Source organism: Enhydra lutris, unplaced genomic scaffold (genome assembly GCF_002288905.1).
Source record: "Enhydra lutris kenyoni isolate GAN:26980312 unplaced genomic scaffold, ASM228890v2 scaffoldscaffold59, whole genome shotgun sequence".
Classification (NCBI taxonomy): Eukaryota; Metazoa; Chordata; class Mammalia; order Carnivora; family Mustelidae; genus Enhydra; species Enhydra lutris.
Window position 1 is genome coordinate 5,805,506 of NW_019154143.1, and position 27,142 is coordinate 5,832,647.

The 27,142-nt window shown below is 45.6% G+C and overlaps 1 protein-coding gene across 1 annotated transcript in view; it reads left to right on the forward strand.

Moving 5' to 3' along the window:
* The window catches only part of LOC111158370 (galactose mutarotase), a 51,763-nt gene that overhangs the window by 19,647 nt on the left and 4,974 nt on the right, over positions 1-27,142 (forward strand). Inside the window, exon 4 of the mRNA XM_022520381.1 lies at positions 1,167-1,248. Coding sequence (XP_022376089.1) covers positions 1,167-1,248 — 82 coding nt within the window. The remainder of the gene's footprint in view (positions 1-1,166; positions 1,249-27,142) is intronic.

Genomic DNA, 27,142 nt, shown 5'->3' on the forward strand with positions numbered 1-27,142 from the left:
GGGGGGGGAGCAGGCTCCCCACTGAGCAGAGAGCCCAATTCGGGACTCAATCCCAGGACCCTGGGGTCATGACCTGAGCCAAAGCCAGAGGCTTTAACCCACTGAGCCACCCAGGTGCCCCTACTGACCCGTCTTTGACTCCCCGGGGAAGGCAGGCTGCATCTTTATTTTTTATTTATTTATTTTTTAAGATTTTATTTATTTATTTGACAGAGAGAGAGCACAAGCAGGGGGAGGCAGAGGGAGAGGGAGAAGCAGGCTCCCCGCTGAGCAGGGAGCCCGATGCAGGACTCAGTCCCAGGACCCTGAGTTCATGCCCTGACTCGAAGGCAGACGCTTAACGGTCTGAGCCACCCAGGCGCCCAGGCTGCATCTTTAATGGGAGAGATGGGCGAGCCCTCAAAAGCAGGAAGCCCAGTTCTGACTCCCAGGCTTCTGTCATGTGGTACAGAGTAGGTCCTCTGGGTGGGAGCTGGGCCAGAGAAGGGGGACAAATACCCCACCTCCAAGCCTGGAGGCGAAGCGTTGGCCATCCAGCACTTGGGTGTTCCAGGTCAACAACTCTGGTTCTTCTGTTTGCATGTGGGGAGAGTGGGAGCAACCCCTCTGCTAATAAGTCAAAGTTGAAAAGTCTTTCAAACCACCGATGTCTCTCTGACTCTGCACACTCGTAATTCCACGTAGGAAAGAAGATGCGTGCTGGGGTCACTCCTGAAAACGTCTTCCAAATGCATCAGTTGCTATGTTGAGGACCTATCTACCTACACTTAAAGGAACGTAGTAATCATTGCCATAAGTCAAATGGGAATTCTAAAGTATTTGTCAGTGCCTGAAAACATTTCTGCAAGGAAGTTAAAAAGCAAAAATACCTGGGGCACTTGGGTGGCTCAGGCGGTTAAGTGACCGACTCTGGATTTCCGCTCAGGTCGTGATCTCAGGGTCGTGGGATCAAGCCCTGCGTGGGGTGCCTCACTGAGCACTGAGTGTGGAACCTGCTTGGGCTTCTCTCTCCCTCTTCCTCTGCCCTTCCCCCCTCCTCACTCCTCCTTCCCCCTGGCTCATATGCTCTTTCTCTCTCAAATAAATAAATAAATCTTTTTAAAAAAGAGCAAAAAGACAAAAGAAGACTAAACATTAGATCTCTTCTTTCTCTACCTCCTTCCCAGGGTTCTCCAAACATATATGACCATGAAATCACTATAGAAGCTGATGCCTTTTTGCCCGTGGATGAAACCCTGATTCCTACAGGTTGGTGAACTCCAGCTTTTTTTATGGGAATACAGAGCTGCCCTGTGATTGGGAGAGAACTGAAACCTCATTTCCCTCAATTTATTTTCTCTGTTGGCCTGCTAGATTGCCTATAATTACCATGATGAATCGTTTATGTTGGTTAAGGTTGAGTGACCATATAATTAAACACCCAAGCCAGGACAGTTTTGAGAGGGAAAAGGGATGCTGTTAATAATTAAGCTGGGGCAACAGGGCAGTTCTAAGCAAACGGGGTCAGACGGCCATCGTAGCTGAGCCTTAGATGGCAAGAGTTTCTGTTAAAATGTAAATCAGCTACTTCTTAGCACCTCAGCAGAGCTTAATTTACCTGAGCATTACCTCACCAGTGCAGAACTCCGACAGAACACAACGTGGTTTTTTATGGAGAAGGAAAGGTCGTACCCTGGGCAAGATCAAAGCGTCTGTCACCTCTGAGACAGAGTTGGGGGGATGGGGTAGCATGGGGAGTCCAGAGTATCAAAAGGAAAGGTGAGGTGTCACCAAACTCAAACCTTACAGGTGTGTGTGTGTATGGTACACCTGCTAGCTTAACTGGATTGAGATCATCTTGGTTATTATTATTTGTGATCAAAACTATCTTAGTTCAAATAAGCAAATCTATAGACCCATAGAGATAGAAAGTAGATTAGGAGGTTGCCAGGGGCTGAGGACAAAGGCGAATGGAGATTGACAATCGGTACAAGATTTTGGGGGGGGGGTGATGAAAAGATTCTGGAATTAGATAGTGGTGATGGTAATATCCTGTAAATACATTGAACACCTGTAAATACACTAAACACTACTGAACTGTGCATTTTAAAAAGGTGAATTTTGTGGTATGTGGATTATATCTCAATTAGAAAGAAAGAAAGATAGGAAGGAAGTAGAGAGAGAGAGACGGAGAGAGGGAGGGAGGGAGGGAGGAGGGGAGGAAGGAACATACAAACATGGCTCCTACCTTGTCTCCAGGATTAAGTGGTGTAGATTTGTATTAGATCACAAGTGCGCTGCCATCTGCCTCCAGGGATGGATGACCACAAGATGGTGGGTGGGGGTGCCGTTACTTGTGGCAGCTTGTAGAAATTCACTTGAGGTGATTAACCCAAAGCAGTAGTTAAATATTCTTATTAGGATTTCATTAAAATAAGGGCTGAGGTTAAGTGTAGAAGGCTTAGTCAAAGAAAACCAAAGTAAACAAAAGTAGAGGATGAAGGGAAAGAAGAGCAGAAATCCAGAACCACGCAGACATTTTTGCATTAGTTCTTCTTCCCCTGGGAAGAAGGGCTGCCGCCCGCTGCCCCTTGGCTGGCCAAGATCTCCTGCCTGTGTCCGACAGAAACCTAGAGGTGTTATGTCAGAGCCCTTTTGTCAGGGCACTAATATCCTGTGGTCCACTCTCTAGATATCCATTCCGAGCTCCAGCATTCCATCAGCCCGTCTTCTGGTAGCTACTTGTGGAAGGTCAGGAAGCCCTTTCCCCTTGTTCCCACTCCCTGGAAGGATGCTACTAATTTACTTGTCTCCTCTGTTGATGAAGAGCTTAGAATGACAGAATGAGCACTTTGAAGCCAAGGCCACCATCAGAATGAAATAATCAAGTTTTACATCACCACTAATAAGATGTCTTGTATCCTCCTTATATGTTGTACTAGAAAAGCACATCATCTGTGTCATATTCTGTCAGAAATGCCTAACCTCATTCCATTCAGGAGAAGGCATCGTGTGAACCCAACTGAGGGACAGTCTACAAAATAATTAACCAGTACTCTTCAGGAGTGTCAAGGTCATTAAAGACAAAGCAAGACTCAAGAATGGTCACAGAAGAGACTGAGATAAGGACAATTAATTGCAGTGGGAGATCCTGGACTGGATCCTGAGCCAGAAAGGGGGCGTTAGTGGGAACGCTGGTGAAATTCTACTAACGCATGTAGTTAATAGTATTGAACCAATGTTAATTTCTTTGTTGTGATCATTTTACCATGGTTATCTATGATATTAACATTGGGTAAAGGACAGGTATACAGAGATGTGCTTTTTTTTTTAAGGTTTTATTTATTCATTTGACAGAGATCACAAGTAGGCAGAGAGGCAGGCAGAGAGAGAGAGAGGGGTAAGCAAGCTCCCCACTGAGCAGAGAGCCCGACATGGGGCTCTATCCCAGGACCCTGAGATTATGACCTGAGCTGAAGGCAGAGGCTTAACCGACTGAGCCACCCAGGCGCCCTCCCCACCTTTTTTAAGATTTTATTTTTAAGAAATCTCTATCCTCACCATGGGGCTCAGACTCACAACCCTGAGGTCAAGAGTTGCACACTCTACTGACTGAGCCAGACAGGCACCCCCAGAGATGTACTATTTTTATAACCTCTCTGAAGTCTAAAATTGTTTCAAACTAAAAACATTTTTTTAGGGGTGCCTGGGTGGCTTAGTGGGTTAAGCCTCTGCCTTTGGCTCAGGTCAAGATCTCAGGGTCCTATGATCAAGGCCCTCATGGGGCTCTGCTCCGCAGGGAGCCTGCTCCCCGCCCGCTCTCTCTTTCTGCCTGCCTCTCTGCCCACTTGTGATCTCAGTCTGTCAAATAAAGAAATAAAACCTTTTAAAAAAAAGCCTAGATCTCCAAGTAGGATATTGTTTTAATTTTCCTGGACACCTGCCTTACTTTATAGGTAAGGGCTTTTTAATTTTGGCCTTTTTAAAATAATGGGGTTGCGTTTATGGCCACTAATTCAAAATTTTTATGAGGAAAATGGTAAGAATGTGAGCATACGAAGCAGCAACTTCCAGGAACAGCAGGAGGTAGAAACCCATAACTGTAGGGACTACAGAGCTAATTAGAATAATAATGAGAAATCAAGATAAACGGATTAAGAATTTTTGCATCGCAGTTTTCCTCCTCCAAGGCTGGGTTTAAAGGCTTTTACATTTATCTTGGTAACAGGTGTCATCTTCTGATATTTATGTGACTCAACGTGAGGATGAGTAAGCTTGCCCATCCTGTCCTAGATGCTGCAGGATTGCATTGGAACTCTGTCTTGCGAACTCCAAGGGGGAAATGGTAGTGGCTCCTGTTTTGCGACTGATAAGAGAGAAAATGAATTCAGTAGCTTCTAGGTGGAGGTGATGGAATTAGTGTATATTTATTTGTGTATACTTATAAAATCTTATGCTGTCCTGTTGCATTTTGATCAGATGAAAAATCACAAAAATGCATAATTCATGCCATGTAAGGATTATTTGTCACAATGGTGAGAGAAAATTGTGGCAAAGCACGGTAGAGCTTAACATGTAATCCAATGGAATGTTGAAAACTCATTTAGCACAGGTGTGCACTGTGAATGGTTTTAGGATCAAATTCTGTACTTTGGTCTAATTTTGAACACCTGTGAAGCTGAGTAGGGCTGTAAGGGCTCTGGACCCTGGGTGGCAAGAGCTCTGGTTTTGGTCTGGGATCTGCTGTTAACTTGCTAGGCAGCCTTCAGTGTATGTGTAACGCTTTGACATTTAACTTCCCTACATCCTCATTTCCTTTTCTGCAAACGGGAGGGATGTTGAACTCAATCTGATTTTATGGATTAGTAAATTTTCTTTAAAAAATAATTTGAGAGACTTACATAGGGTTGCCCAACTTTTTTTCATTTTGCCAAGTTAGAAAGCCATCATAAATATAGGGCTGTTAAAACTAATGGGAAGTATGTATACTATATTTCAATTAAAAAAATAATTTAAACTAACCTGGGTAAAAATGAGGAACAGAAATAAATAGATGAGTGGTGTCTGGCTGGTTCAGTCAGTAGAGCATGTGACTCTCAATCTTGAGATCATGAGTTCAAATTCCATGTTGGGTGTGGAGCCTAGTGAAAAAAAAAAAGGAAGAAATAGACTATATTTATTTTTTTTTAAGATTTTATTTATTTATTTGACAGAGATCACAAGCAGGCAGAGAGAGAGGGGAGGAAGCAGGCTCCCCGCTGAGCAGAGAGCACGATGCGGGGCTCGATCCCAGGACCCTGAGATCATGACCCAAGCCGAAGGCAGCAGCTTAACCACTGAGCCACCCAGGCGCCCCTACATTTATTTTTTTAAAACCCAAGCTGCCATTTATAACCACCACCTTCTCATAAGAGAAAATATTTTAACACCACGAAAGTGGGGAAATTTTAATCTCAGAATAAAGAACGCCCCCTTCAATTGAATTCATCTTGCTTTTTAAAGAAATGTGATAGATTGTCCAAATATATCTGTTTTCTGTAGACCAGTAAAAATGTTACCACGGACTTATGATTGTGAACCAGTCTGAAAGATCACTCGTAGCTCTTATATTCTGTGATCCCATGAGGCTCTTAATATAACATCTTACTGCTATTTTTCTGCCGTCTTTCAAATCCATTAGAACTTTGTCATGAAAGTAATAAGTTGCAACAACTTCAGAGCACATGCGAAAATCCGTAAGTCTCTTTACCTATCCGTACATTATTAGCTCAGTCCTATAGATGTTATGTCTGTTTGTCCAGTGACACTTAACTGAAATTATAGGGTTGTTTCTTCTTCCCCTTTGTCAGAAGTGCATGAGAAACAAGTGAATTGTATATTAACTTTGGAACTGCCTCCAAAAATGGGCATTCAATTCCAGTCTGCCCTGCCCCGATGGAAGAATTCACATGTCTGAGCCTCTTTCAGCCAAGAGCAAATCTCTGGGAGTCTGGATTTCATCAGATTCTTAACACTGACCCAAAGCCCATGAGCATGAGGCTTAATTCTGAGACCAGTCCAAAGTCGTTTGGTCCTTTGGAAATGCCTCCCCTCTGCTGCTGGGCTCACCAGGAGTCGACAGTCTAGTGGAGGAATCAGCCAGAATATTACCCATCAACCTGGAAAATGTCAGGAGAAATAGAACTCGGGGACTTGACTTGGTTCAGAGGAAAAGTGCTGCTTGGGGGCTCCCAGATGGAGGAGATGAGAGTTAAGTAAAACCTGAAAGGGCAGGTGGAGATTTGCTAGGCAAGGAGGAGAAAAGGTGCTAGGCCGGCCTGGAGTTCAAGGCTGATCTACACAGGGCAGACTCACAGGTGTTCTCGAGTCCAGTCTTAAACTTCCGGACATTCAGCCAGAAGTGGACTCAACCACAAGGCCACTTCCTTGAGACGTGGTACAAGAAACCTGTTAGACCAGCCACACTCCGTTAAGAGTTCTGGGGATTGATACGCAGTATCTAGAGATTGTGGTTGTGCTGAATTGAGAAAAAGGAAGATACTGCTTATTTGTGAGGTGAAGTGAAGGCTTATGATAATAACAGCTAATATTTCAGAGAGGACTTTATATATGATAATCCACAGCAGAATCCAATAAGGTTGGTTCTGTTCATTTCTCTGATTTAACAGACAGGGCACCTGGAGGCCGAGAAGTGTCAGTAACCCAGTTAACAAGTGGTGGGAAGCTGGGATTCAAACTCAGGCTCTTCACTACACCTGTAGTAAAGCTCAGAGTTATTCTCCGCGCCCCTCAGTAACCTCAGAGGTCCCTGTGCTATTGCAACTAGTACTTTGGTGACGCAACCCTTGTCCTGCTTGTTCTTGGTCTTCTCGTCCACCAGCTCTTGTCATGAACAGGCTCTTGTCAATCCCCCCTCTTCCACTGTGCATGCTGGGTATCTCTGCGGAAGGTGGTAGGAGGTCTACCAACATAGTAGAAGAAAAGCTTCACCACGTGCCTGGGTAGCTCTCAGTGATCCAGAAGATTCACTTACAGTGAAATGCCTCATTGAAGCAGCCCGGTGTTAGGCAGTGAGTTCATGCTAGACCCCTTGGGCTCTCCCTGGGGCTGCTGCCTGGTCTCAGGGAAGCCCTGCAGAGGTTGGTGGGCTACGCTGGTCTTCTTGTGTGTGAATGGCTTTCACTCTACCATCAGTTATTTTGGGTACCATCCCCAATCTCTGCTTTCCACCCCAAATCCTTGTTTGTGTCTTCGGGTTTTTGTTTTTTTCTAAAGGTTTTATTTATTTATTTGTTTATTTATTTATTTGACAGAGAGATCACAAGTAGGTAGAGAGATAGACAGAGGGAGAGGGGGAAGCAGGCCCCTTGATGAGCAAAGAGCCAGATGTGGGGCTCGATCCCAGAACCCTGAGATCATGACCTGAGCTGAAGGCAGAGGCTTAACCCACTGAGCCACCCAGGTGCCCCTCTTTGGGTTCTTTTTTAGATTTCTCATTTTAGGGTCATAAAAGTCCTCATTGTTTTGACTTGGAGCACTCAGAGCAAAAAGTCTTTCTCATCATCGTTGTATGAAAGAAGAAACCGAGAACTCCTTACCTGCTCCCGATATCCTGAGAAGAGACAGCCACCAAACATGTCTGGAAGGGTAGCTCCGCAGGAGAATTTGGGGTGAATTTGGAGGAAGCTCGGGGCAACATTGTATAACCATGAGGGCTTTTATCAGATCATTCTTTGAATTCTGTGTGGGTTTGTCCCAAATGCTGCTTCTGACAAATTACAATTTCTGTAGCTTCATTTGGCCAGCCTTCTCTTGACTTTCTGCCAGCGCCCCCTGGGCTTGCTTCGAAGCTCATGTCTTTCTGTGATACAAAGATGTTTAATAGTCCTGGGCCCTGTCTTTTGTGACTATTAATTTATACTTACGCTTGTGTTTTTCTTTTCTTTTTTATCTTAAAGATTTTATTTATTTGACAGACAGAGAACACGAGTAGGCAGAGAGGCAGGCAGAGAGAGAAAGGAGGAAGCAGGCTCCCTGCTGAGCAGAGAGCCCATTCGGGGCTCCATCCCAGGACCCTGGGATCATGACCTGAGCCGAAGGCAGAGGCTTTAACCCACTGAGCCACCCAGGTGCCCCAGCGCTTGTGTTTCAACTCCTTTTTGTTTTCCCCTCATAAAAATTGTTTCTGAGGGAAATGCTGATGCAAATCTAAACTTCGCGGGTGTTTTTCACCTTGGTCATAGATATTCGGTAAATAATTTTTCAGGTGAAGGGAAAACCCATTGTCACAAGAAAGTAGCACCTCTTAGTGTACGGTAGCTGTAAATCTGTGGCTGAGGTATTCGGTAAAAAGGGGCCTCCCCCCTCCCCCGTGTGTGTGGGGAAGGGGCAGAACCTTGGCCTCTATTTTGCCTGTTGTAGGCTTACCGATGGGGCATGATCACACAGACAGGAAAGGGTTGCCTTGGCATACAGTTGGAGGGAGCCAAAGCAAGTACATATCATGAAATCCCCTCGCCTTAAGCGCTCCCCCAGGCAGCGCCCTCAGACCGTGGGGAGGTTCGGGCTCCTGCTTCGCTTCTGCCTTTCTTCCTGCTGGCAATTTGGGGAGCATATAAAATGTCTTCAGCCCTTTCATCCAGTAAGACACAGAAGACAACAGCCTGTATTACGTGGCTTCCTCATGCCTCCCTTTTTTTGTGCTCCTATTAAAAAGCTATCCTTTTCCCAAAGCTTAGGGGAAAAGTCTCAGCAAGTCTTCAAAGGGACCCGTTCAAATAATTTAGTCACACACACCGCTCCCCTGCTTTCCCCTTAGAAATTTCTGCCATTCTCTTATTCCTGGAGGCTTCCAGGCAAACAATATCCTTTGTGTGTTAGGCTGCAAGACTCCAGCATCTTTGCTTTTCTCTGGGGGTAGAAAATAAAAAGGAAGAAAATCGGTTGAATAAAAGAAGAGAATCCATCACCTCCCTTCTGAAGCTGCTGCTCTGGATGTAATTCTGGGCACTTTGGAGTTGGCAGCAGTGTTGGGTCACGTGGTCCTTGCTCACAGGTGTCTCTGGCGCCACCACCGGAAGGGATCTCTGCAAGGATGTGAGCTTGGTTCACCGGGAGACCAGGAGCAGCGTCTGCAGCGAAGCCCGCAGGCTGGGTTTGCATGTGGGCAGTCAGCAGAGCTTTGCTTCTTCTGAGCAGTTGCTCTTCCCTACTTAAAAAAAAAAAAAAAAAAAAAATGCAGCCCATAGTGGGAAATTGCATTTCCCACTACTTAGGATGGGCTCCTGCTCTATTAACTGGGACATCTTCAGATCCTCTTGATGTCTGTTTCTGTTCGTTGTTGTCAGGGCTGTCCCTGTAGTTACCCCAAAGTGCAACTCCCAGAAGCTGTTTATCAGTGTATAATCAGTGTCCAGAGAGAGAGAACATTCCAGTGCCGGATCTCTGTGCAGCCATGCCGGCCATTTAGCTTCAGGACCCGAGTTCAGTTGTCCTGTCCTGGGGCAGCAAGAGGAAACCGGTCCCGGCAGCCCTGCTCAGGTTCGAAGCCCGCTAAATGTGAGCAGGTGAGAAAATCCAGGCCTTCTGTCTCCCTGGGGATTAATTCATTCCCAGGGTTGTAAACATTACACGTCCCCCTTGCGCTTTATAGAACTGTGAGACTCGGAGGCAGTGCGGGCGACCTGCCCAGTGAGATATTATCATGTACACAACATTGTGCAGAACCAAGCACGTGTCTTTATAGGCATTTTTTTTTCCTTTTAATTTTGCTGTTCTTTACTTGCGGTCGTAGATGAGGAATGAAGAAAGCAAAACATGAATGCTTTGACTAGGTTTTTGCCTCTTAAAGTAACATTAGTAAAATTCTATCTTATTCTTTTCCTTGAGAAAAGATACCTTTCATTTTTATAGAAATCTACACAACCCACTCTGTCCCCCGGCCCATCTGTGTTCGCTTGCTGTTCTTGCTGCTCTTGGTTTTTGAAAGCACCTTCTAAAATTACATGAAAGCAACCCTGCTTTGACAAAATTAGAATTCTGGTACGAAAGGCTTACCATGAGGCTGTGGAGAAAAGCCCAGCAAAAACCTTTGTATTTAATTTCACCCTCTCTGGGTTCAGCCTACAATCTGTCAATTTTATAATTACTTCCCTAGGGCAAGTCCACTTCTCTGCCCGGGAGAAATAACAAATTCTGAAGTCGTCTCCCGGTTCAAAGACGGTGCAAATGAAGACTGTTTTGATCTACATGTTTCAATCATTCTGGAGCTTCTTACAGAAAATTCCTTTAGACTTTCTATGATTCTGAAATGTTGGGCATCATACTCGCTTCAAACCTACATCAGCATGTGTCCTCTTTCTTGGCTTCCCACTTCCCACCACCCGGTAGTATTAGTCATCAGGTGCTGCTGATTTTTTAAAACTAAGACTGTATTTTTTTTTTTTTTGAATAAGTTTTAGATTCACAGCAAAATAGAGCCAAAGGTGCCGAGTTGTCCCATATACCCATGCCCCCACATAGGCACAGCATCCCCCTCCTTTTTCAACATCCCCATGGAAGTGGAGCACTTGTTATGACTTGATGAAACTGTATCGACATACCGTCATCACCCGAAGTTCAAAGTTCAGATTAGGGCTCACTCTTGGACAAATGGGTGATGACATGGGTCCATCATTGTGATAGCACGCAGAGTACTCACTGCCCCCAAAATCCTCCGGACATATTAGCTTCAACCATCGGTCAGTCCACTTCCTCTTTCCTTTTGAGTCTCCCCTCCCCCCCAGTATTGGTAATCATCAAGGCATGCTGATTTCTAACTCGTAAGTATTTCTTGAATCTGTTTCCTCAGTGTGTATTACTGATTATGTGGTTCTAGTTCCGTCGTCACTATCCTGGTTAGGCTGTCTTGTCTTGCCTAGATCACTGCTTGGCTTCTATTATGCGTTTTTCAAGTTGGGATCAGTGAATGAACAAATCAATCTGGAAAATAGCTAACTGGAGGAAAAAAATCTCTTTAGCTCTAGCTTGCATCTGGTTACTAAAGTCTATCTAAAATGCAGATCTTGCTTGCAAACCCTACAGCTTAAAAACCTTTTAGGCGGCTCCCAGGCCACACACCAGCTGCCTCCCAGACCCACCATCTCCCAGCAGGTTCACTCATAGCCCACACACCTGCCACCCACGGGGACCACCCAACTCCCCCTCCTCTGTTGCATAAACCCCTGCTCTTCAAGGCTATACTTTCTCCTTAGAAATCTTTTCCCCACTTCCTGGAAACAATAGATTTTTTGTTGTTCAAGGGTTTGTGTAATGACAGAAACTGCTCAGAGCTCCCCCTGTACCCGGAGCTCCCCTTTCTTATCTTCTCCTCCACAAGTCTGCCTGAGATGATCTATCAGGATTTAGTTACGGGGCTAAAGTAGGGAGCTGGAAGTGAGCTTCAGGCTTACTCTCTTTGGCTTAAAGCTAGAAAACTATGCTAAACACAAAAATGAAAGAGCCAGGCTGTATATTCTAGGAACAGGTACTCCTTCCTTTCCCTACACTTAGTCTCTCTCCACTCTTCTCGCTCCTTGACATTGTTTTCAACGGAGCATATGAACACAACAGTGCAGGATAGCCGGGATTCAGAAAGCCTGGGCACAGGTCTCACTTCTGCTGCTCATCAGCTATGTGCTTGAGGCAGCCAGGAACACCTGCTGGGCCTCGTAACCTAATCTGCTAACTCTCATCAGATGAGGGTTACAGCAGCTGAACTCCGAAATCCTGTCAGTTTTTCACCCTGATTCAGAGACTCCGTGGAACCTCTCACCCAGATATCCATAACCAGGATCCATACATGGTGTCTGGGAAGATGATGAGAGATCTTTGGGGGCTTCCTGGGCCCCCAAATTCTGTGTAAAGCCCTGTATGAGCTGATCACCTCATTGTGGTCCGCAGAGGGTTTGTCTTGTGTGTGTGTGGTGGCGGGTGGGGGGCGGGTGGGGGTTGTCTGGTCTTTCTTCCTCTCTCGAGGTAATGATAGTTTATGGTTATCCTACTCTATTATCATATAAGCTAGCCATTGTTTTGGAGGAGAGCAATAGTGTATTCTCTTTCCGGTAATCTTCAGGGTGGCTTTACGGGTTTTTTTGCTAATTCATCACGAACTGATTTTCTGAAGGCAGCTAGAAGACTAGCTAGAGGCGGAAGACAGCACTCCCAGAAGGAAAGTGACTTCTGCAAGTTTCCCTCTAGAGCAGCAGCAGCTACCAGGGGTGAGGGCTGGAGGGCCAGCTTCTCTGTTTCTGCTTCATCAGATGAATGCAGTTGCCTTTCCGTATCCACCAGCCCATGGTGTAGTCAGGACTCCAGACCTGGCCATCGGTCCGTGGAGTACAGGGGCAGGCAAGCAGCAGGGGCCTCACTGTAGGCGGGAAGCCAGAGCATGGTGTCCTGGTTGTCACCCTCGGCTCTGCAGTTCCGGAGACAAGCACCTCTAGCTGTGGGCGTTCTCTCCAAGTTCTTCTTTTTCCGTTCTCCCTCACCGGCTGATAGTGGGCACCTGCTCTGTGCCAGTACTCCGCCAACCCCAGGGAAGCCATGTTGAACAAAACGGATCTGCCCTCAGGTGCCTGGGTGGCTCGGTCAGTAAGCGTCTGCTCAGGTCAAGATCCCAGGACCCTGGGATCGAATCCCTGCTTAGCAGGGAGCCTGCTTCTCCCACTCCTACCCCTCCCTGCTGGTGTTCCCTCTCTCTCTCTGTCAAATAAATAAATAAAATCTTTAAAAAACAAACGAAAAAACAGGATCCGCCCTGTCTGCATGGAGAGCACACGGCCTGTGCTTACACAAGTAAGGCTAGTGTTACTAAGGAGAGGATTCGAATAACACTAAAAAAGTGAATATTGGTACTTATGGGATGTTAGTTACATGGAGCTGTTTCTGCTATGACAGGTCCCTCCTAGACAGTTCAAGGAAATTCACGGCAGAAACTTTAAGGACCTCTCCTGGTAGCAATGATACTCGCCAACTGGGTGCGTTACTCAATCCTTCTCTATAAAAGGGCCCCCAGAACAGTTTTACGAGGTTCCAGAATAACTCCCGAAGCAGTACTTGTGTTCCCTGCCGGAGAACACATCCCTGCTACAAGACTGGCAAACATGAGCCAGCATGGTGGAAATCTGGCAGGAAGAAGGCTCAGAAATTAGCACTTGGCCAGGCGTTATGTAACTCCTATGAAAATTTCAGACTAACAGCAAGTACGTTTGCCAAAAGAGATGTTATTTGCCAAGCTCTGACTACCACCCTTGGAGAGCGGGTGTTTAACACCCACCTTCCCCACTCGAGTCTGGCCAGGGGCTGGCTCTAGCACATTCCTTCAAGGTCACCCCATTCTGAAGGAGCTGAGAGGTAACTGTGGGCTTTGCACTATGGGCCTGAGGCCGATTCACACAAGTACTCAGAGCAGACTTAGATTCAGTCCAACGAGCATTTATGGAGTGCCTGCTGATTGCTACCTGCTTCCTGAGGCGCTGGCCATGGAAAGGTGATCGAACACTGTGTTTGCCCTTGAGAAGCTCCCAGGGAGTGAAGAATCTAATGTGGTCGGGACAGTAGAAGAGGTAATGCCCATGGGGCTAAGGGGGCCCAGAGACAAGGATGGGAGGAGGCTTTCTCAAGATCACCCTGAGCTGCAAGAAGTTTCTTAGTGTCTGTGAGGACCTAGCAGCAAGGAGAGTGAGATACATTTGTGAAAGCACCACCGGTATTGAAGGTGCAAGGAAAGCTTAGATGAAAGGCGCCAAGGGAGCTGGTCAGAGGTAGAAGGGAATGAGAGAAGAGGTGACCGGAAGTCTCGGAGTGACCAACAGTGTCTGTACTCCGGAGAGTGCTCTCCCTGCGGAGGCCTGCGGAGAGTGCGCGGGCCCTGGTGGCTGCTCCTCCTGACCCCATTTCACAGAGTGGTGGGGGTAGAAGCCAGGCTCTGGCAGCTGGAGGGGCCACTGAAAGTGAAAAAGGAGAGGCAGGGAGCCTAGGCCAGTGCGGAGTTCCCAACCAAGGCAGCTTCCTTGAATACTTCCTTGAATACAAAATCACTAAAGCAAATGAACCAGAATCTCTGAGGTGGGGGCCCCTCCTCAGAGATTCTGGTTCATTTACTTTAGTGTGGGGGCCACTGAGCTAGAGGGAACCACTGGTGCTTTCAGGAACCTGAGAAGGGAGGAAGACAGGGTGCCTCTGTGAGGTGGGAATGCAGGCTCCAGGAGAAGGTTTTTTTCCAGGGAGAGGAGCTGATGGAGGGTACGTAAAATGTTTGTCAAAGGGTTCTGGGTAAGGACGGAGGCCGGGAATCTGGTGGCCTCAGTTGGTGCTGCTGGGAGTTTGCTCCAGGTTCTCTCAGGAGCCTCCAGTAGGGAGCAGAGAAGGTGGACTGTGGGATGATCCAAAGCTGGAGTTTTGTCAGGTAGGAGGAGGAGTTGCTAAGAGCAGTACTACCCAAAGCCGTTCAGGTCATAGACCTGGGGCGCAGGGACATAGCAAAGGACACAAGGGGCCTGACATAAGGGACCTGACCGATGCTCTGACAGGGGAACCTGAAGACCACGGGAGGGTACAGGTCTATCAGGAATGCCCCTAGGGGAAGGCTGCAGACAGACAGTGGGTGCACTTTCCACTGGCAGCAAATCCCTGGGAGCCATCTTGATGTGAGTCTAGGATGGAAAAATTCTCTGCGTGAAAATGCCTTGTGTGGGCCCAACTGTGAAGTATAAAATTGCTTTCTCACATGAAAACCACATGTATCTGGGTTTAGCATTTTATGCTTCAGATGACATGTAATATCCAGAAGCAATACCCTCCCCCCAGTGCTAGTCAAAGTAAAATCAGAAAATGCTCAGTGAAAGGAAAAAAGAAAAAGAAAAAGAAAACAGCAGTAGATAAAGCCACAAACCCAAAGCTTCGGCAGAGGGAAGAGGGAAAAACTGCAGCGGAGACAAGCTTTGAGGTTGTGTGATCTATGAAAATTTATAGAAATGTTACCTCAAAAAAAAAAATCCCCGGGTGCTTTATTTGCCAGTCACTGGAATGAAGACAAATTCCCACCCAGGGTGTTACTTTTAATTATCATTCTCTTTAAGTTGTTTCTTAAAATAATAACAGGCATTCTAGAGATGATATACCAAGATGGCTTAATTAGGCGTCAGATGAGTACCTGTGCCCACCAGCCCCCTTATCGCTGGCTTCCTTATGCAAATCTGACTGACTTCTGAACCTGACTAGATAAAGCAGCAGACAGAATTGGAGCAGCTGGGTTGGCAGCACAGCTGGGCTGTCCCCATGGAGACCAGGCTCCCCCGGCAAGGCACTCTTTCCAGTCCCCCAGCTTTCCTCCCCACCCTACACCCCCTTTTTTTCTTTACTGAGGTGAATGCGCAATACATCTGAGCCTGGGTCTCCCTCAGATGGTCTCCGCTCAGTGCCTTCCACAGAGATCACCTGGGGAGCTTATTAATATGCAGGCTCAGTCTGAGGGAGAGCCTCTGGGGTCTGGTTTCTAAAAAGCCTCAGGGATGGTCCTGGGTCCACCCTTTTTCTAGCCACCTAAAAAGTTCGAGAAAGCTCTGTCTGGCCTCAAGTTTGTTACTTTTTTCCTTTTGGGGCACCTGCCCCTCTCCCTTGCTCCCCTCCCCAACAGCCGTGCTGTCCTGCTGCTGCACCCTGAGCTCCCCTCCCCACTTAAGCTCTTCATTTTCCCATGTCTGGGCCTCTCTATAGGTCATTCTCAAAGAGCGCTTTCAGCCAACGGCCTCCCTAGATAAGACAAGCTAACAATTTGATTTTAAAAAGTGAGAGGAGGGAAGTAACTAGATATCACAGTATGTCCTTAAGGGGAACAGCCTGCTTCATTATGTTTATCACGTGGACCAACAGATCGACAGCCTTGGAAGGTCACAGTTGGAAAAGCTGAGTCCCAGACTGTGACTCCGAGGGCACTCGGGTGCCTCCAGGTCAGGAGGGTCCCTGTCCTCCCTGGGTCAACATGTCTGAAAGGCCTTCCAGAAGTTGAGCTGGGATCTGTTTACGTAGAGCCAGCTCCATCTTGCCTACTTCTTGGCTGAAAGCCCTAGAAGGTAGTTGTCCTGTTGCCCCCAAGTCATTGCTTCTTCCGGAAGAGCTGTTCTTCTGCCGTGAGTTGGCCATTCAGGTCATGGTCCTCTGATTCTGCTTCTCTATGTCCAGGGCTCGCCGTCTGGGATGCCCTCGTGGCACAAAGTTATCAAGAACTGTCACCACCTCATGACAGTTTCTGTGACTCCCGTCGAGCTCACTGCCAGCCACATCCCTGAAGTTGTTTTCACACATGCTGTGGCTCGGCTGCTTCTCCCTAGTCAGTAAGAATTGTAGTCCTTAGACTTCACGTTTGTGAGAATCAGTGTAACGCGACAGCTAAGATCCCAGGCTCTGGAACCAGACTACCGAGGGGCGAAGCACTTCATGGAGAACCGTTTCATTGTTAGTTATCACCTTCGTGATTATCATCGTCCCCACTGTGCTAAGCGCTTTGCCCACAGTAACCGTTTTAATCCCCATAACAACTTCGGGGGGCAGGGGCTAGATTGTCCCAATTTTACAAGGAAGGAGAGGGAACCACCGAAGATTCTTTTTCGTGCCCAGGGTTGGAGTTACAATGTAAAGCAAGGCAATGTCCTTTGCTTTTTGGTTTCTGGCCTTTTTTTGGACACAAATGAAGGACCATCTTCTCTGCCTTATTTACCAATTTCATCTTCTAACCAGTGCTCTACCTCCCCTTGGCGCTGTGTTTCAGATTCTTGGTTCTGTTACCCCAAGCCCATCTGCCTCCCAGCTTCACCATGTCTGTCCCAGTTTGAGAAGAATACCTTCTCTGTCTTCATCTCGATCATCCACAGATCAGAGGCCACGTGACAACTCCCTGGGGATTCTGCTCCCTGAAGCCCCGGGGCTCCATCTCCCAAAGCTCCCCCATGCCAGCAGCTCTGTAACCTGGTCAGGGAAGCCCAGGGGGTAGCCCGGGGATGATTCGTATTTGAATATATCTGTATATGATTCGTATTTGAATATATCTGTATCTGGCTCCTAGTGAACATGCTTCATCTTGCCTTCCAAGACTCCATTCCATTCCAGGGTTCTTCCCCAGGACAGAGGGCAGCTCCTAAATGTATAGTTTGTGAAATTGACCCTCCAGGCAGGGCCAGTTGCAAAGACTGAGTCGAATGCAGGTCTGCAGAACACACAGACCAGGGGTGACTGATCAGGTCCTGCAGATAATGAGACCTAGGAGGTTGGCTCTGCATTTCAAGGCTCCCTTCCTTCTGACTCCACAGTCCTTCCATGTCCCGACTAAACCATAGTGAGCAGCCGTGGCAGTCAATATTTCCATGTAGGGGGAGTCTCATTGGAAGGGAGGCTGGTGCGTGCCTTGAAACTTAAATTGTAGGTATATTTAGGGTGATTTGCAAGAAAGGGGAGAACTGATGGACATCAGAGGGGCTAGATCCCCCACATAAAACCATTTCTTGGTGCTGACCAGAAAGGCTGGACTGATTTCTTCCCTCTCCCCTCTATTGGTTCTGTTCTCTGATCCTGGGCCATCAGTGCAGTTTGGCTCTCTCTAATTACCACCCTTCTTGGCTTCCTGTGACCCATGACTGGGGAGCCTCTTGGCTTGGCTCTTGGAGGACAGTAGGAAGCCATGGATCTGCCATGAGCCTGAGCTCCCTAATATTGCCACTGTCGTTGGAGCCCACCCAAGCTACTGTGAACTGCAGAACAAGAAAAACGTTTCTGCCCCAACATGTTCCCCTTTTGAAATCCTCAAGCAAACGCCGAACACCGTCTCCCTGTGTGGTCAGGCAGAAGGGCTGTCCCTCTCCTGCTGGAGCCATGAGGGACCATGGGCAAACCGAGCCCAGTGGATCCAGGAGGATTTGGGGAAGGCAGTCTTGGTTCTCACAGATCGACGTCTACCCTAGCAATGCACGCAGTCTTGCCCCAGGTGCCCCAGGATGAAAGTGATGGGGACAGGTGAGGGGGCTTCCGCTGGGAATGGAAAATGCCTCTGACCTTAGTGAGTCCTTGGTATGATGTTGAATGCCTAAATACTGATATTGATACATTATCAGGAAAACAAAGTGGTTAAAGCATGGACCTGAACCCTCACTGGTTAAGTTTAAATCCAGCTCTGTGACATTGGATCATTTATTTAACCTCTGCAAACCTCATGCGTAAGCTAAACGTAATCACTGGACCTACTTCATTGGTCACAAAGATTAAAAGACGTATTACGGATGCGGTGCATAGCACAGCTCCTGGCATTTCATAAAAGCTTCGTAAGGATTAACTGCTACTATTCCCATTTTCATCACCATCGCCACCATTTCTGAGTGTTGGCTGTATATACCAGCCACATACACGCGTTAGCTCATTTCACTACCCTTTGAAAGAGGGGTCATGCCTCAGTTATGCCTCAGTTATGTCTCAGTCGAGGAAGCGGACATCTGGGGAGGTTAATTAGGCTGTGCCGAGCTAAGCAGGTAAGTCACTGGCAAGTCAGGATTTGGAGCCAAGTCTCCCTAACACCAGAGTCTATGCTATTCTCACCCCTGGCCATGTCCCATGGAAACAGCTCTGTTACAGAGTACTTCCTGTCCAGCGGGTAGGAATGCACAGCATTGTACGTGCCTTACTTGCCTCGTGAAGGAGATACTCTTCTTATCCCCGGTTTACAGATGAGGAAAGCAAGGTTCAGAGAAGCTAAGCAACCTCCACACATTTTCACGATGAAGAATTTAAATCCAGGCTGTCTGACTCTTAAAATCCATTCTGATATCTGTGGAGTGTGACTGCCAAGCAAGTGAGCAAAGGTGCTGCTCCTTGGGGGCTGAGAACAGCCCTTGGTGACCTTGACTCCTGCTAGCCACTGTGACCCAGGGGGACACAGTTTGCCCAATCAATGCCCATTTTCTGAGCTGTCATTAGAGGCAATTTCCACTTTCTCTGATGCTTCACTTTCCTGCAATTTCCGTAAGCTGTTGATTTGCTCAGATGAAGACAAGCTCCTGAGTATTTCATGGATTTGTTTACTATACATCCTGCAAGAATATGGAGGCATCGTAGATAGTCCAGAAGGAGGCCCTGATGTATTGTGCAAAGCCTTTGTCGTGTTGCTAGAGGAGGAGTCTGCCAGGGGACCCCCAGACTGCATTTCTTGACGTAACCTGAGGTTATGTGACTAGAACATTCCAGATGTGCATTTCAGTATCAGGTCATGAGAGGGCAATTTGCTTGGTGAGGAGTAGTGGTCTAGGCAGAGCAGACTCACCGGCCTGGAAATTAGGGATTCTTAACCAGTCATGCATGGCTGGTCTTCAGAGGTTCTGAGAACATTCTTTACATTTCAATACATTTTCCTAGATAGTGAGCCCATAACTTTTACAATATTCTCAAAGGAGTGCATGACTCTAAAACCAGTTTAAAAACTATAGTTCTGGATTTAAAAATCATTAAGGAAGGAAGCTTCAAAAAAAAAAAATCTAAACCAGGAAAACTCAGAATCCTTTTTTATTTTTTTATTTTTATTTATTTTTTTTTTAAAGATTTTATTTATTTATTTGACAGACAGAGATCACAAGTAGGCAGAGAGGCAGGCAGAGAGAGAGAGGAGGAAGCAGGCTCCCTGCCGAGCAGAGAGCCCGATGTGGGGCTCGATCCCAGGACTCTGGGATCATGACCTGAGCCGAAGGCAGAGGCTTTAACCCACTGAGCCACCCAGGCGCCCCCCAGAATCCTTTTTTAAATGAAAATGGCAATGCTCCCTAGAGGCAGAAATGCACCTTCCTTTTGCATCAATGATTTATGCTACAATGAATAAGTGTTCTCTTTGTTCTCTCTGTTCTCTGTTTCTGGAGGGGTTGGGGAGGGAAAGAGAGAGAGAGAGAGAGTGTGTGTGTGTGTGTGTGTGTAACAGAGAGATAGCACTTTGTGCCAGGTCCTAACCCAGAGATAGATTCCTTCATATCATTCTCTTAATTCAACCCACAATGTCTGTTTTAGGTAGACACCAATATTAGCTCTATTTTATAAATAAAGAAATTGAATCTTACAGAGGCATAGAAACTCACCCAAGGTCAGTTAGTCTGTCTAAATCCTAAGATGTCTTACATTTATAAATCAAAATATAGGACAAATCATAGAAGATAATTTTCAAATGATATACTTAATTTTTAAAATATTTCTTTTAAGATTTTTTTTTTAAGATTTTATTTATTTATTTGACAGACAGAGATCACAAATAGGCAGAGAGGCAGGCAGAGAGAGAGGAGGAAGCAGGCTCTCCGCAGAGCAGAGAGCCCGATGCAGGGCTCGATCCCAGGACCCTGGGATCATGACCTGAGCCGAAGGCAGAGGCTTTAACCCACTGAGCCATCCAGGTGCCCCTTTTTAAAGATTTTTTTAGTGGAGAAAAAAATGGAAAAAATTTCTCCTCTCACCCAGATTTTTCTAGAAATTCTATGCCAGATTTTCTTTTCTCTCTTTTTTTTTCCCTCTCTTCCCAAAATAATTTTTAATTGTTATTATAAATAAGACTTTGCTGAAGGACTGTCCAATGGGACTATGGTTTTATGGCTGCCCTTGTGTCACTGGGTTGTATGAAGATGAGAGAGAAAGGCGACCAGCCAGGAAGGGGCTAAAAATGAATGAATGTGGAGCCTCAGTGACTCTTGCAATGACCATCTGTTCCTCTTCTCAGAGAGTCAGGCAGGGCCACCAGGCAGAGCAAAGAGCTGTTACTGATGATGAAAAATTAAAAGCATTAAATTAAAATTCACCCCAGGTGGATTTTCTCAGTCAGACACCGAGAGAGTGTTCATGCCCAGATGTTACAAAAAACCATTTCACTGGAGTCAGTGTTTGATCAGGAATTCAAAGGACTAAATTCACCTTCTACTCCGTTTCTTAAATCATTTGCCCTCCAAATTAAGTCAGAGCTCGGAGTCTCTAGGATATGTGTAATATAAATGCATCTTGCCTACACTCTAGATACAACTTCACAGGGACAGGCGTCCATTCCAGTGCTTGTTCTGTCTTGCACCCTGTCCACTGAGTCAGTCCCTACTTATCCCTCACGATAAGCTCCTGGCCGGGCGCCTAGGTGGCTTAGTGGGTTAAGCCTCTGCCTTCAGCTCAGGTCATGACCTCAGGATCTTGGGATCAAGCCCCGCATCAGGCTCTCTGCTCAGCAGGGAGTCTGCTTCCCTCTCTCTCTCTGTCTGCCTCTCTGCCTACTTGTGATCTCTGCCTATCAAATAAATAAATAAAATCTTAAAAAAAAAAAAAAAGATAAGCTCCTGTTACCACCTCTGGAAGGCCTTTCCTGACCCCCACAGCTCCACTGGGGGCTGCTTCTCCCTGCTTCACAAGAGCCCACTGGATGCCACTCTCACTCCCTTGGTCACACTCCCCTGTCAGTGTTAATTTTTTTATCTGTCTCCTTCACCAGATTGTACGCTCTCTGAGGTCAGTTTTCACGTCTGGTACCTGAAAGCTACTCAAAAATACGTGAACTAACAACTTTGGGTTTGTCCCCCCCCCCCCGCCTCGAAGTAATTACAAGGATTAGTGTTAAGGTAGAACCAATGAAAGACCCTTCTGACCGTGTAATAAAAGGAGGGGAGGGGGGCATTAACCTCTTCTCAAGACTAGTCAGGTGCCAAGGGGTGAAAACATCCTAAGGCAGTATACTAGTTATCTATTGCTCTATAATAAATTATTCCACACTTCCTGTATGATTTGTCATTGTTTCTGTGGTCAGGGATTTAGACAAGGCATAGCTTGTGTCTGTATGTGATGTCTGGGGCTCATTCATTCGCATGCTGGCTAGAGGCCAGGGGCCTAGCTAAGGCTCTCAGCCAGAATATCCCACAGATGGCCTTTCAGTGTGACTTGAGCTTCCTTACAATATGGCAGCTGGCTTCCAAGGGCAAATAACCTGGAGATCAAGGGCCAAGCCAAAACCACTTTGTATTTATAACCTGACCTCAGAAATCGCATAGCATCATCTGTGCTGTATGTAGTCTGTTGGTTGAAGCAGTTAAAAGGGTCCTTCCTGGTTTAAGGTAGGGAAAAGACTTAACCCCTCAGTGAAGGAATATCAACATCAGGTTGTAAGTAGAGCCTGTGGAATGGGATACATACTGGTGTGGCTGTCTTTGAAAAGTGAAATCTGGGGTGTCTGTGTGGCTCAGCGGGTTGAGCCTCTGCCTTCGGCTCAGGTCATGATCCCAGGGTCCTGGGATCGAGCCCCACATCGGGCTTTCTTCTCAGTGGGGAGCCTGCTTCCCCCTCTTTCTCTGCCTGCTGCTCTGCCTACTTGTGATCTCTGTCAAATAAATAAATAAAATCTTTAAAAAAAAAAAAAAAGTGAAATCTGCCCCAAGCTATCATGGGGAAAAGGCAGAAGTCCGTATTATAGAATACATATAAGAACCCCTCATGTGAGAAAAGAGATATGAATGAAGGCACATGGGTTGCGTGAAGGCAGTGAGTTTTTCCTTTGCTGCCAGAAGGCAGGTGATTATAACTCTGTCAGGAATGCAAGTAGGAGAAGGAAGACTTAACACCTTATGAGGGAGATCTGGAATGTTAGAGAGTTCTGTTTCCAATTAATTGGTCAACATCGTCTTCTTGCAAGGATGGGGCAGCTATAGTTGCCAGAGCGACACCATCAGTTGAGGTCGCCTGTGGACATCAGCTCATTCCTGGCTCACTGTCATCCCAACACCACTCTTGTCATAGCCCCTAATTATTTCATTGTCCATATTGGTGATGCTGACTCTCAGCTGCTTCTTGACATCCTCTCTTCCAATGATCTTGTCCCCCAACCTTCTCAGTTAGTCAGTCCCATGGTCTTTGGGGCATACCCTCGACTTTGTCGTCACCTCTTATTGTAGCCATCGACAGTCTCTAAGATGTCTCAGCCCCAGCAATGCTTTGATGCCACACAAACCTCTAGTCCCTTGCTCCTACCATTCTTTCACTGCCCCTTGCCTGCTCAAGAGCTGGCTCCCACCTACTTAAATCAGAGCTCCGTCATTAGACTCACCCCTTCGCATATACTGTCCACTCCCTCAGCCCCCTCCCTCTCCTGTGTATTCTTACAAACCCCACCCGCCACACCCTCCACCGCTACCACCACGCAGGGACCGGTCTCACCCTAAATTCACGACAGTAACCTCAGGGGAGTCTGCAGTGGGAACAGTAGTCAGGCTTTCCTTGGAATGGGGAAGTGGAAATGCCACCTTGGGCTGCTCGCCTGCCCCCAGAGCTGTGACCCCAGCTCTTTGGGTCAGAGCCCACCGTCTGCCAGGTACCACGGCATTGCTGCTCAGACCTCCGCGCACACCCAGCCAGCCTGCAGGAGCATTAAGAAACCCCCTTCAGAAAACAGCTTCTCTCTGCTGACACCCCAGCTTTCTGGTAACTTCAAAACTGAAGGCTGGTGAGGTGACATCCCCTCTGAGGGCACCCTTTCCATTTCCGCCTCATTTTCTGTACACTCAGCATTGCTGAGAGAGCTATTTTGAAATCTTCTATTCTTAGCACCAAAGCACAAAGTCACATATGCAGATAGACCAAAATTAGAAGAATAGCACATTGATTTTTCCAAATTCTTTGAAGAATCAAGAACACTTAGGGGGTTGGGTGGGAGGGGGTAACCAAGTCACCTCGGGGTGAGGAGCCTGGAGACCTTGACACTATGGAGATGTGTCACATTGGGCAAAGTCCCTTTCGCTGTCTGGGTCCCAGTCTTAATCATTTGCAAAGCAAGGGGACTGAATGAGGTAATTCCTAAGGCCCTTCCTGTAGATCTTTCATTCTGACTTGGCCATGGGATGATACAACATTCACAGTTGTCCCTGTTTTTTCTGCCTCTACTTCATTCATTCATCAATTTTTCAATCAAGTAAAGGCTCGCTTCATGCTCAGAAGGTATAAAGATAAAAAGGACACAATCCCTGCCCTCTAGGAACTTGGTAAAATCCTACGATTATGCCCAACATGATCAATGTTTTGAAGAAAGTATGTTCAAAGTATGATAGGACCCAAGTAATAAAGGACATTAGTTCTAGCTGTGGAGGCTGCAATCTTTCATGGAGGAAATGGCGTGGGAGAGTAAGTATTCTTAAGCAACTTTGCCAGGGTGTGGTTGGAGGTAGGCATGGAAAGGACATTCCAGTTACGAGAAAGGACCCAAAGGCATAGCGACTCCGGGGGACAAATTCCAAGTTTTCCATATGCCCAATGATTAGGTACATGTGTCAGGGCATGAGGCTGACAAAAGGGAAATTGGAATCCTCTCTCTTTTTTTTTTTTCTCATTTAACAAAAATCTCATTTTGGAATTATCCCAAGGTTCTCATTTTTAAGTCAGGGCTTCTCTGCCATTCTGAAGTCTTACCCCCTCTAGGCTCTCCTTTGTGTTACATAGGGTGTCCTGAAATTTGGCCTGTTTATTTATGCCATCCCTCTGAAACCATTTATCATTTATCAAATATTTCCTGTAATGTATAACGCAGCAGATAATAGCTTCATTTTACAAAGAGAAAAGTTAACATAAGCACTGATTTGTGGATGGCTCAGTATCAGGTAAACAGACCTGAAATACACCCTCACTCCCTCCTTCAGGAAAACTGCTAGGCTTTCTTGTTGCCTTAAAGTCAAGAGAAATAGTAATCTTGACCGACTTGTGCAGTGTTACACTGAGACTGTCATAAGGGTTAGATTCTGAGTCAAGCACAAATTTAAAGAACTAAGTATTGTGAATACCACAGAAGGTTAAGGAAGAAAGCATAACACAAGTTAATACTCAGAATATGGGTTGGTAAGACTAACAGCTGCTGCTTTTTTGCAGACTAATTGTTTCATAAGGAAAATTTAACCTTTTTAAAAATCAGTGTGGGAGTTGGTTGGTCACCCAGACGTAGCACAAGACAGTAGCACCCAGGTGAGTGAGTCATTACCATCCAGGATTTGGCCTTTGGCCTGAACTTTCCGAACCAAAAAGTTCACCTATTCATTCTCCCACAACTGATCAGTTTAAATTTTATTCAGAGGTTTATAAGCAAGCTCTTTATATTGTGTCTCTAGCACCATCTACTGGGAAACAAAAGTGACTTTATTAGGATTCTTAACCGTTGAAACATCAGAAACCCAAGTCAGGTAGCTAAGAGAAAGAGTGATAAAAGAAAAGCTTAGTGGATTCTAAGAAACAGAGGATTAAGTATATTATTTTGGAATTACTTACATATAGATATAACCACTAAAACAAAATTACAAACTTACGAATTTACAAGACACACACACAGACACACACACCATATAGTAGAAGATTTTTAAAAAGCAAGCAACAGGGGCACCTGGGTGGCTCAGTGGGTTAAAGCCTCTGCCTTTGGCTCAGGTCATGATTTCAGGGTCCTGGGATTGAGCCCCGCATCGGGCTCTCTGCTCAGCGGGGAGCTTGCTTCCCTCTCTCTCTCTCTGCCTGCCTCTCTGCCTACTTGTGATCTCTGTCTGTCAAATAAACAAATAAACTCTTAAAGAAAATAAAAAGCAACAACAAAAATTCATAAACACGGAAAGCACAACAAAAAATGTAGTGACAGAACTAAGAATAATTAGAACATATATATGTCATAGTAATGCCATAAAATGTCTCTATTAAAGTCTCTCAGACTGAATCACAAAGCAAAACCCATCAGAATGCTGTGTGTAACCAAGTCGTACAGAAACATTAAAAATAGGAGATTTCAAAGCAAACCAAGCAAATGAAAGCGAAAGTGGCAGGAGTCTTAATCTTGGTATCAATAAATGCTGATTTCAGGACAGAAAGCATTAAATTACATAAAGGAGGGCACCTTGTAATGATAAAGGATGCACTTTACGATGGGAGTTCACCATATCTGACACCATAAAGAAAATCTCAGGTAGTTTCACAAAATAAGAGTAATACAGGCAAAAATGACCTAGAAATGTTTTAATTCTTAATAATTCTTGAGTAAAAAGAGAGTTCAAGCCCCTAAGCTAGTACTACCCAGAAAATAAGTAAATAATATATCATTATTATGTATAATGGAAGTAATATACATGACACATATTGGAATATATAATAAATGGAGATATGATGTTATAATTATATATAATGGAAATTCCTATGTGTGGTATAAAGTCTGTTGCTCAGAAAAACATTGTGGCACTAAATACTTATATGAATACAAAAAGTGAAAATAAATTAATTAGGCATCTAATGCAAGATATTTGAAAAATAACAAAATAAACCCAAGAGAACAAAAGAAAAATTAATACAAATAAAATCAGAAATTATGATTTTGAAAAGAGGAAGAAAAATGTAGTACTAATACATAAATCCAAGAGCTGCTTCATTGGAAGGGGAAAGAATAAAATAGATAAAGCATTAGCTAACCTATTCAATGTACAAAGTTAGAAATGAGCACAGGCTAATAACCACAGACAGATGAAATTGAAAGGATCATAAGTTACTGTCTTCCTCGACTCTACAAATAAATGAGAGTAATATAGATGGAATGCATATGTTTCAAGAAAAATATAAATTTGCAATTATAAGAAAAATTTTAAATTGACAGATTATCACAGAAAAAATAGAAATATGAGAGCATATAGAATTGTCCAATGAAATACATAGGAATAAATTTAACAACAACCTCCAAGACAAACAGAATGAAAAGATCAAGGTGGAAACAGGCTGTATCTTTGTGTGTGTGTGCATGGGTCCGCGCCCACATACTTGGATATCCTTGTAAGTTCTCTGGAACCATGCGCCAGGAGCAAGCAACAGCAGTTACTTCTGTGGAAGGAAACTGGATCTGTGGGGAACAAAGAGGAGAGAGATTGTTTTGATTATGTAGTATTTTGTATCTTTTACATTTGTTACCTTTTAAATCGATTACTTGTGGGTGCCTAGGTGGCTCAGTCCTTGAGCCTTTGGCTCAGGTCATGATTCCAGAGTCCAAGGATCAAGTCCTGCATTGGGCTCCCCACTCAGTGGGGAGTCTACTTCCCCATCTGACCCTCGCCCTTCTCATGCTCTCTCTTTCTCTTACTCTCTC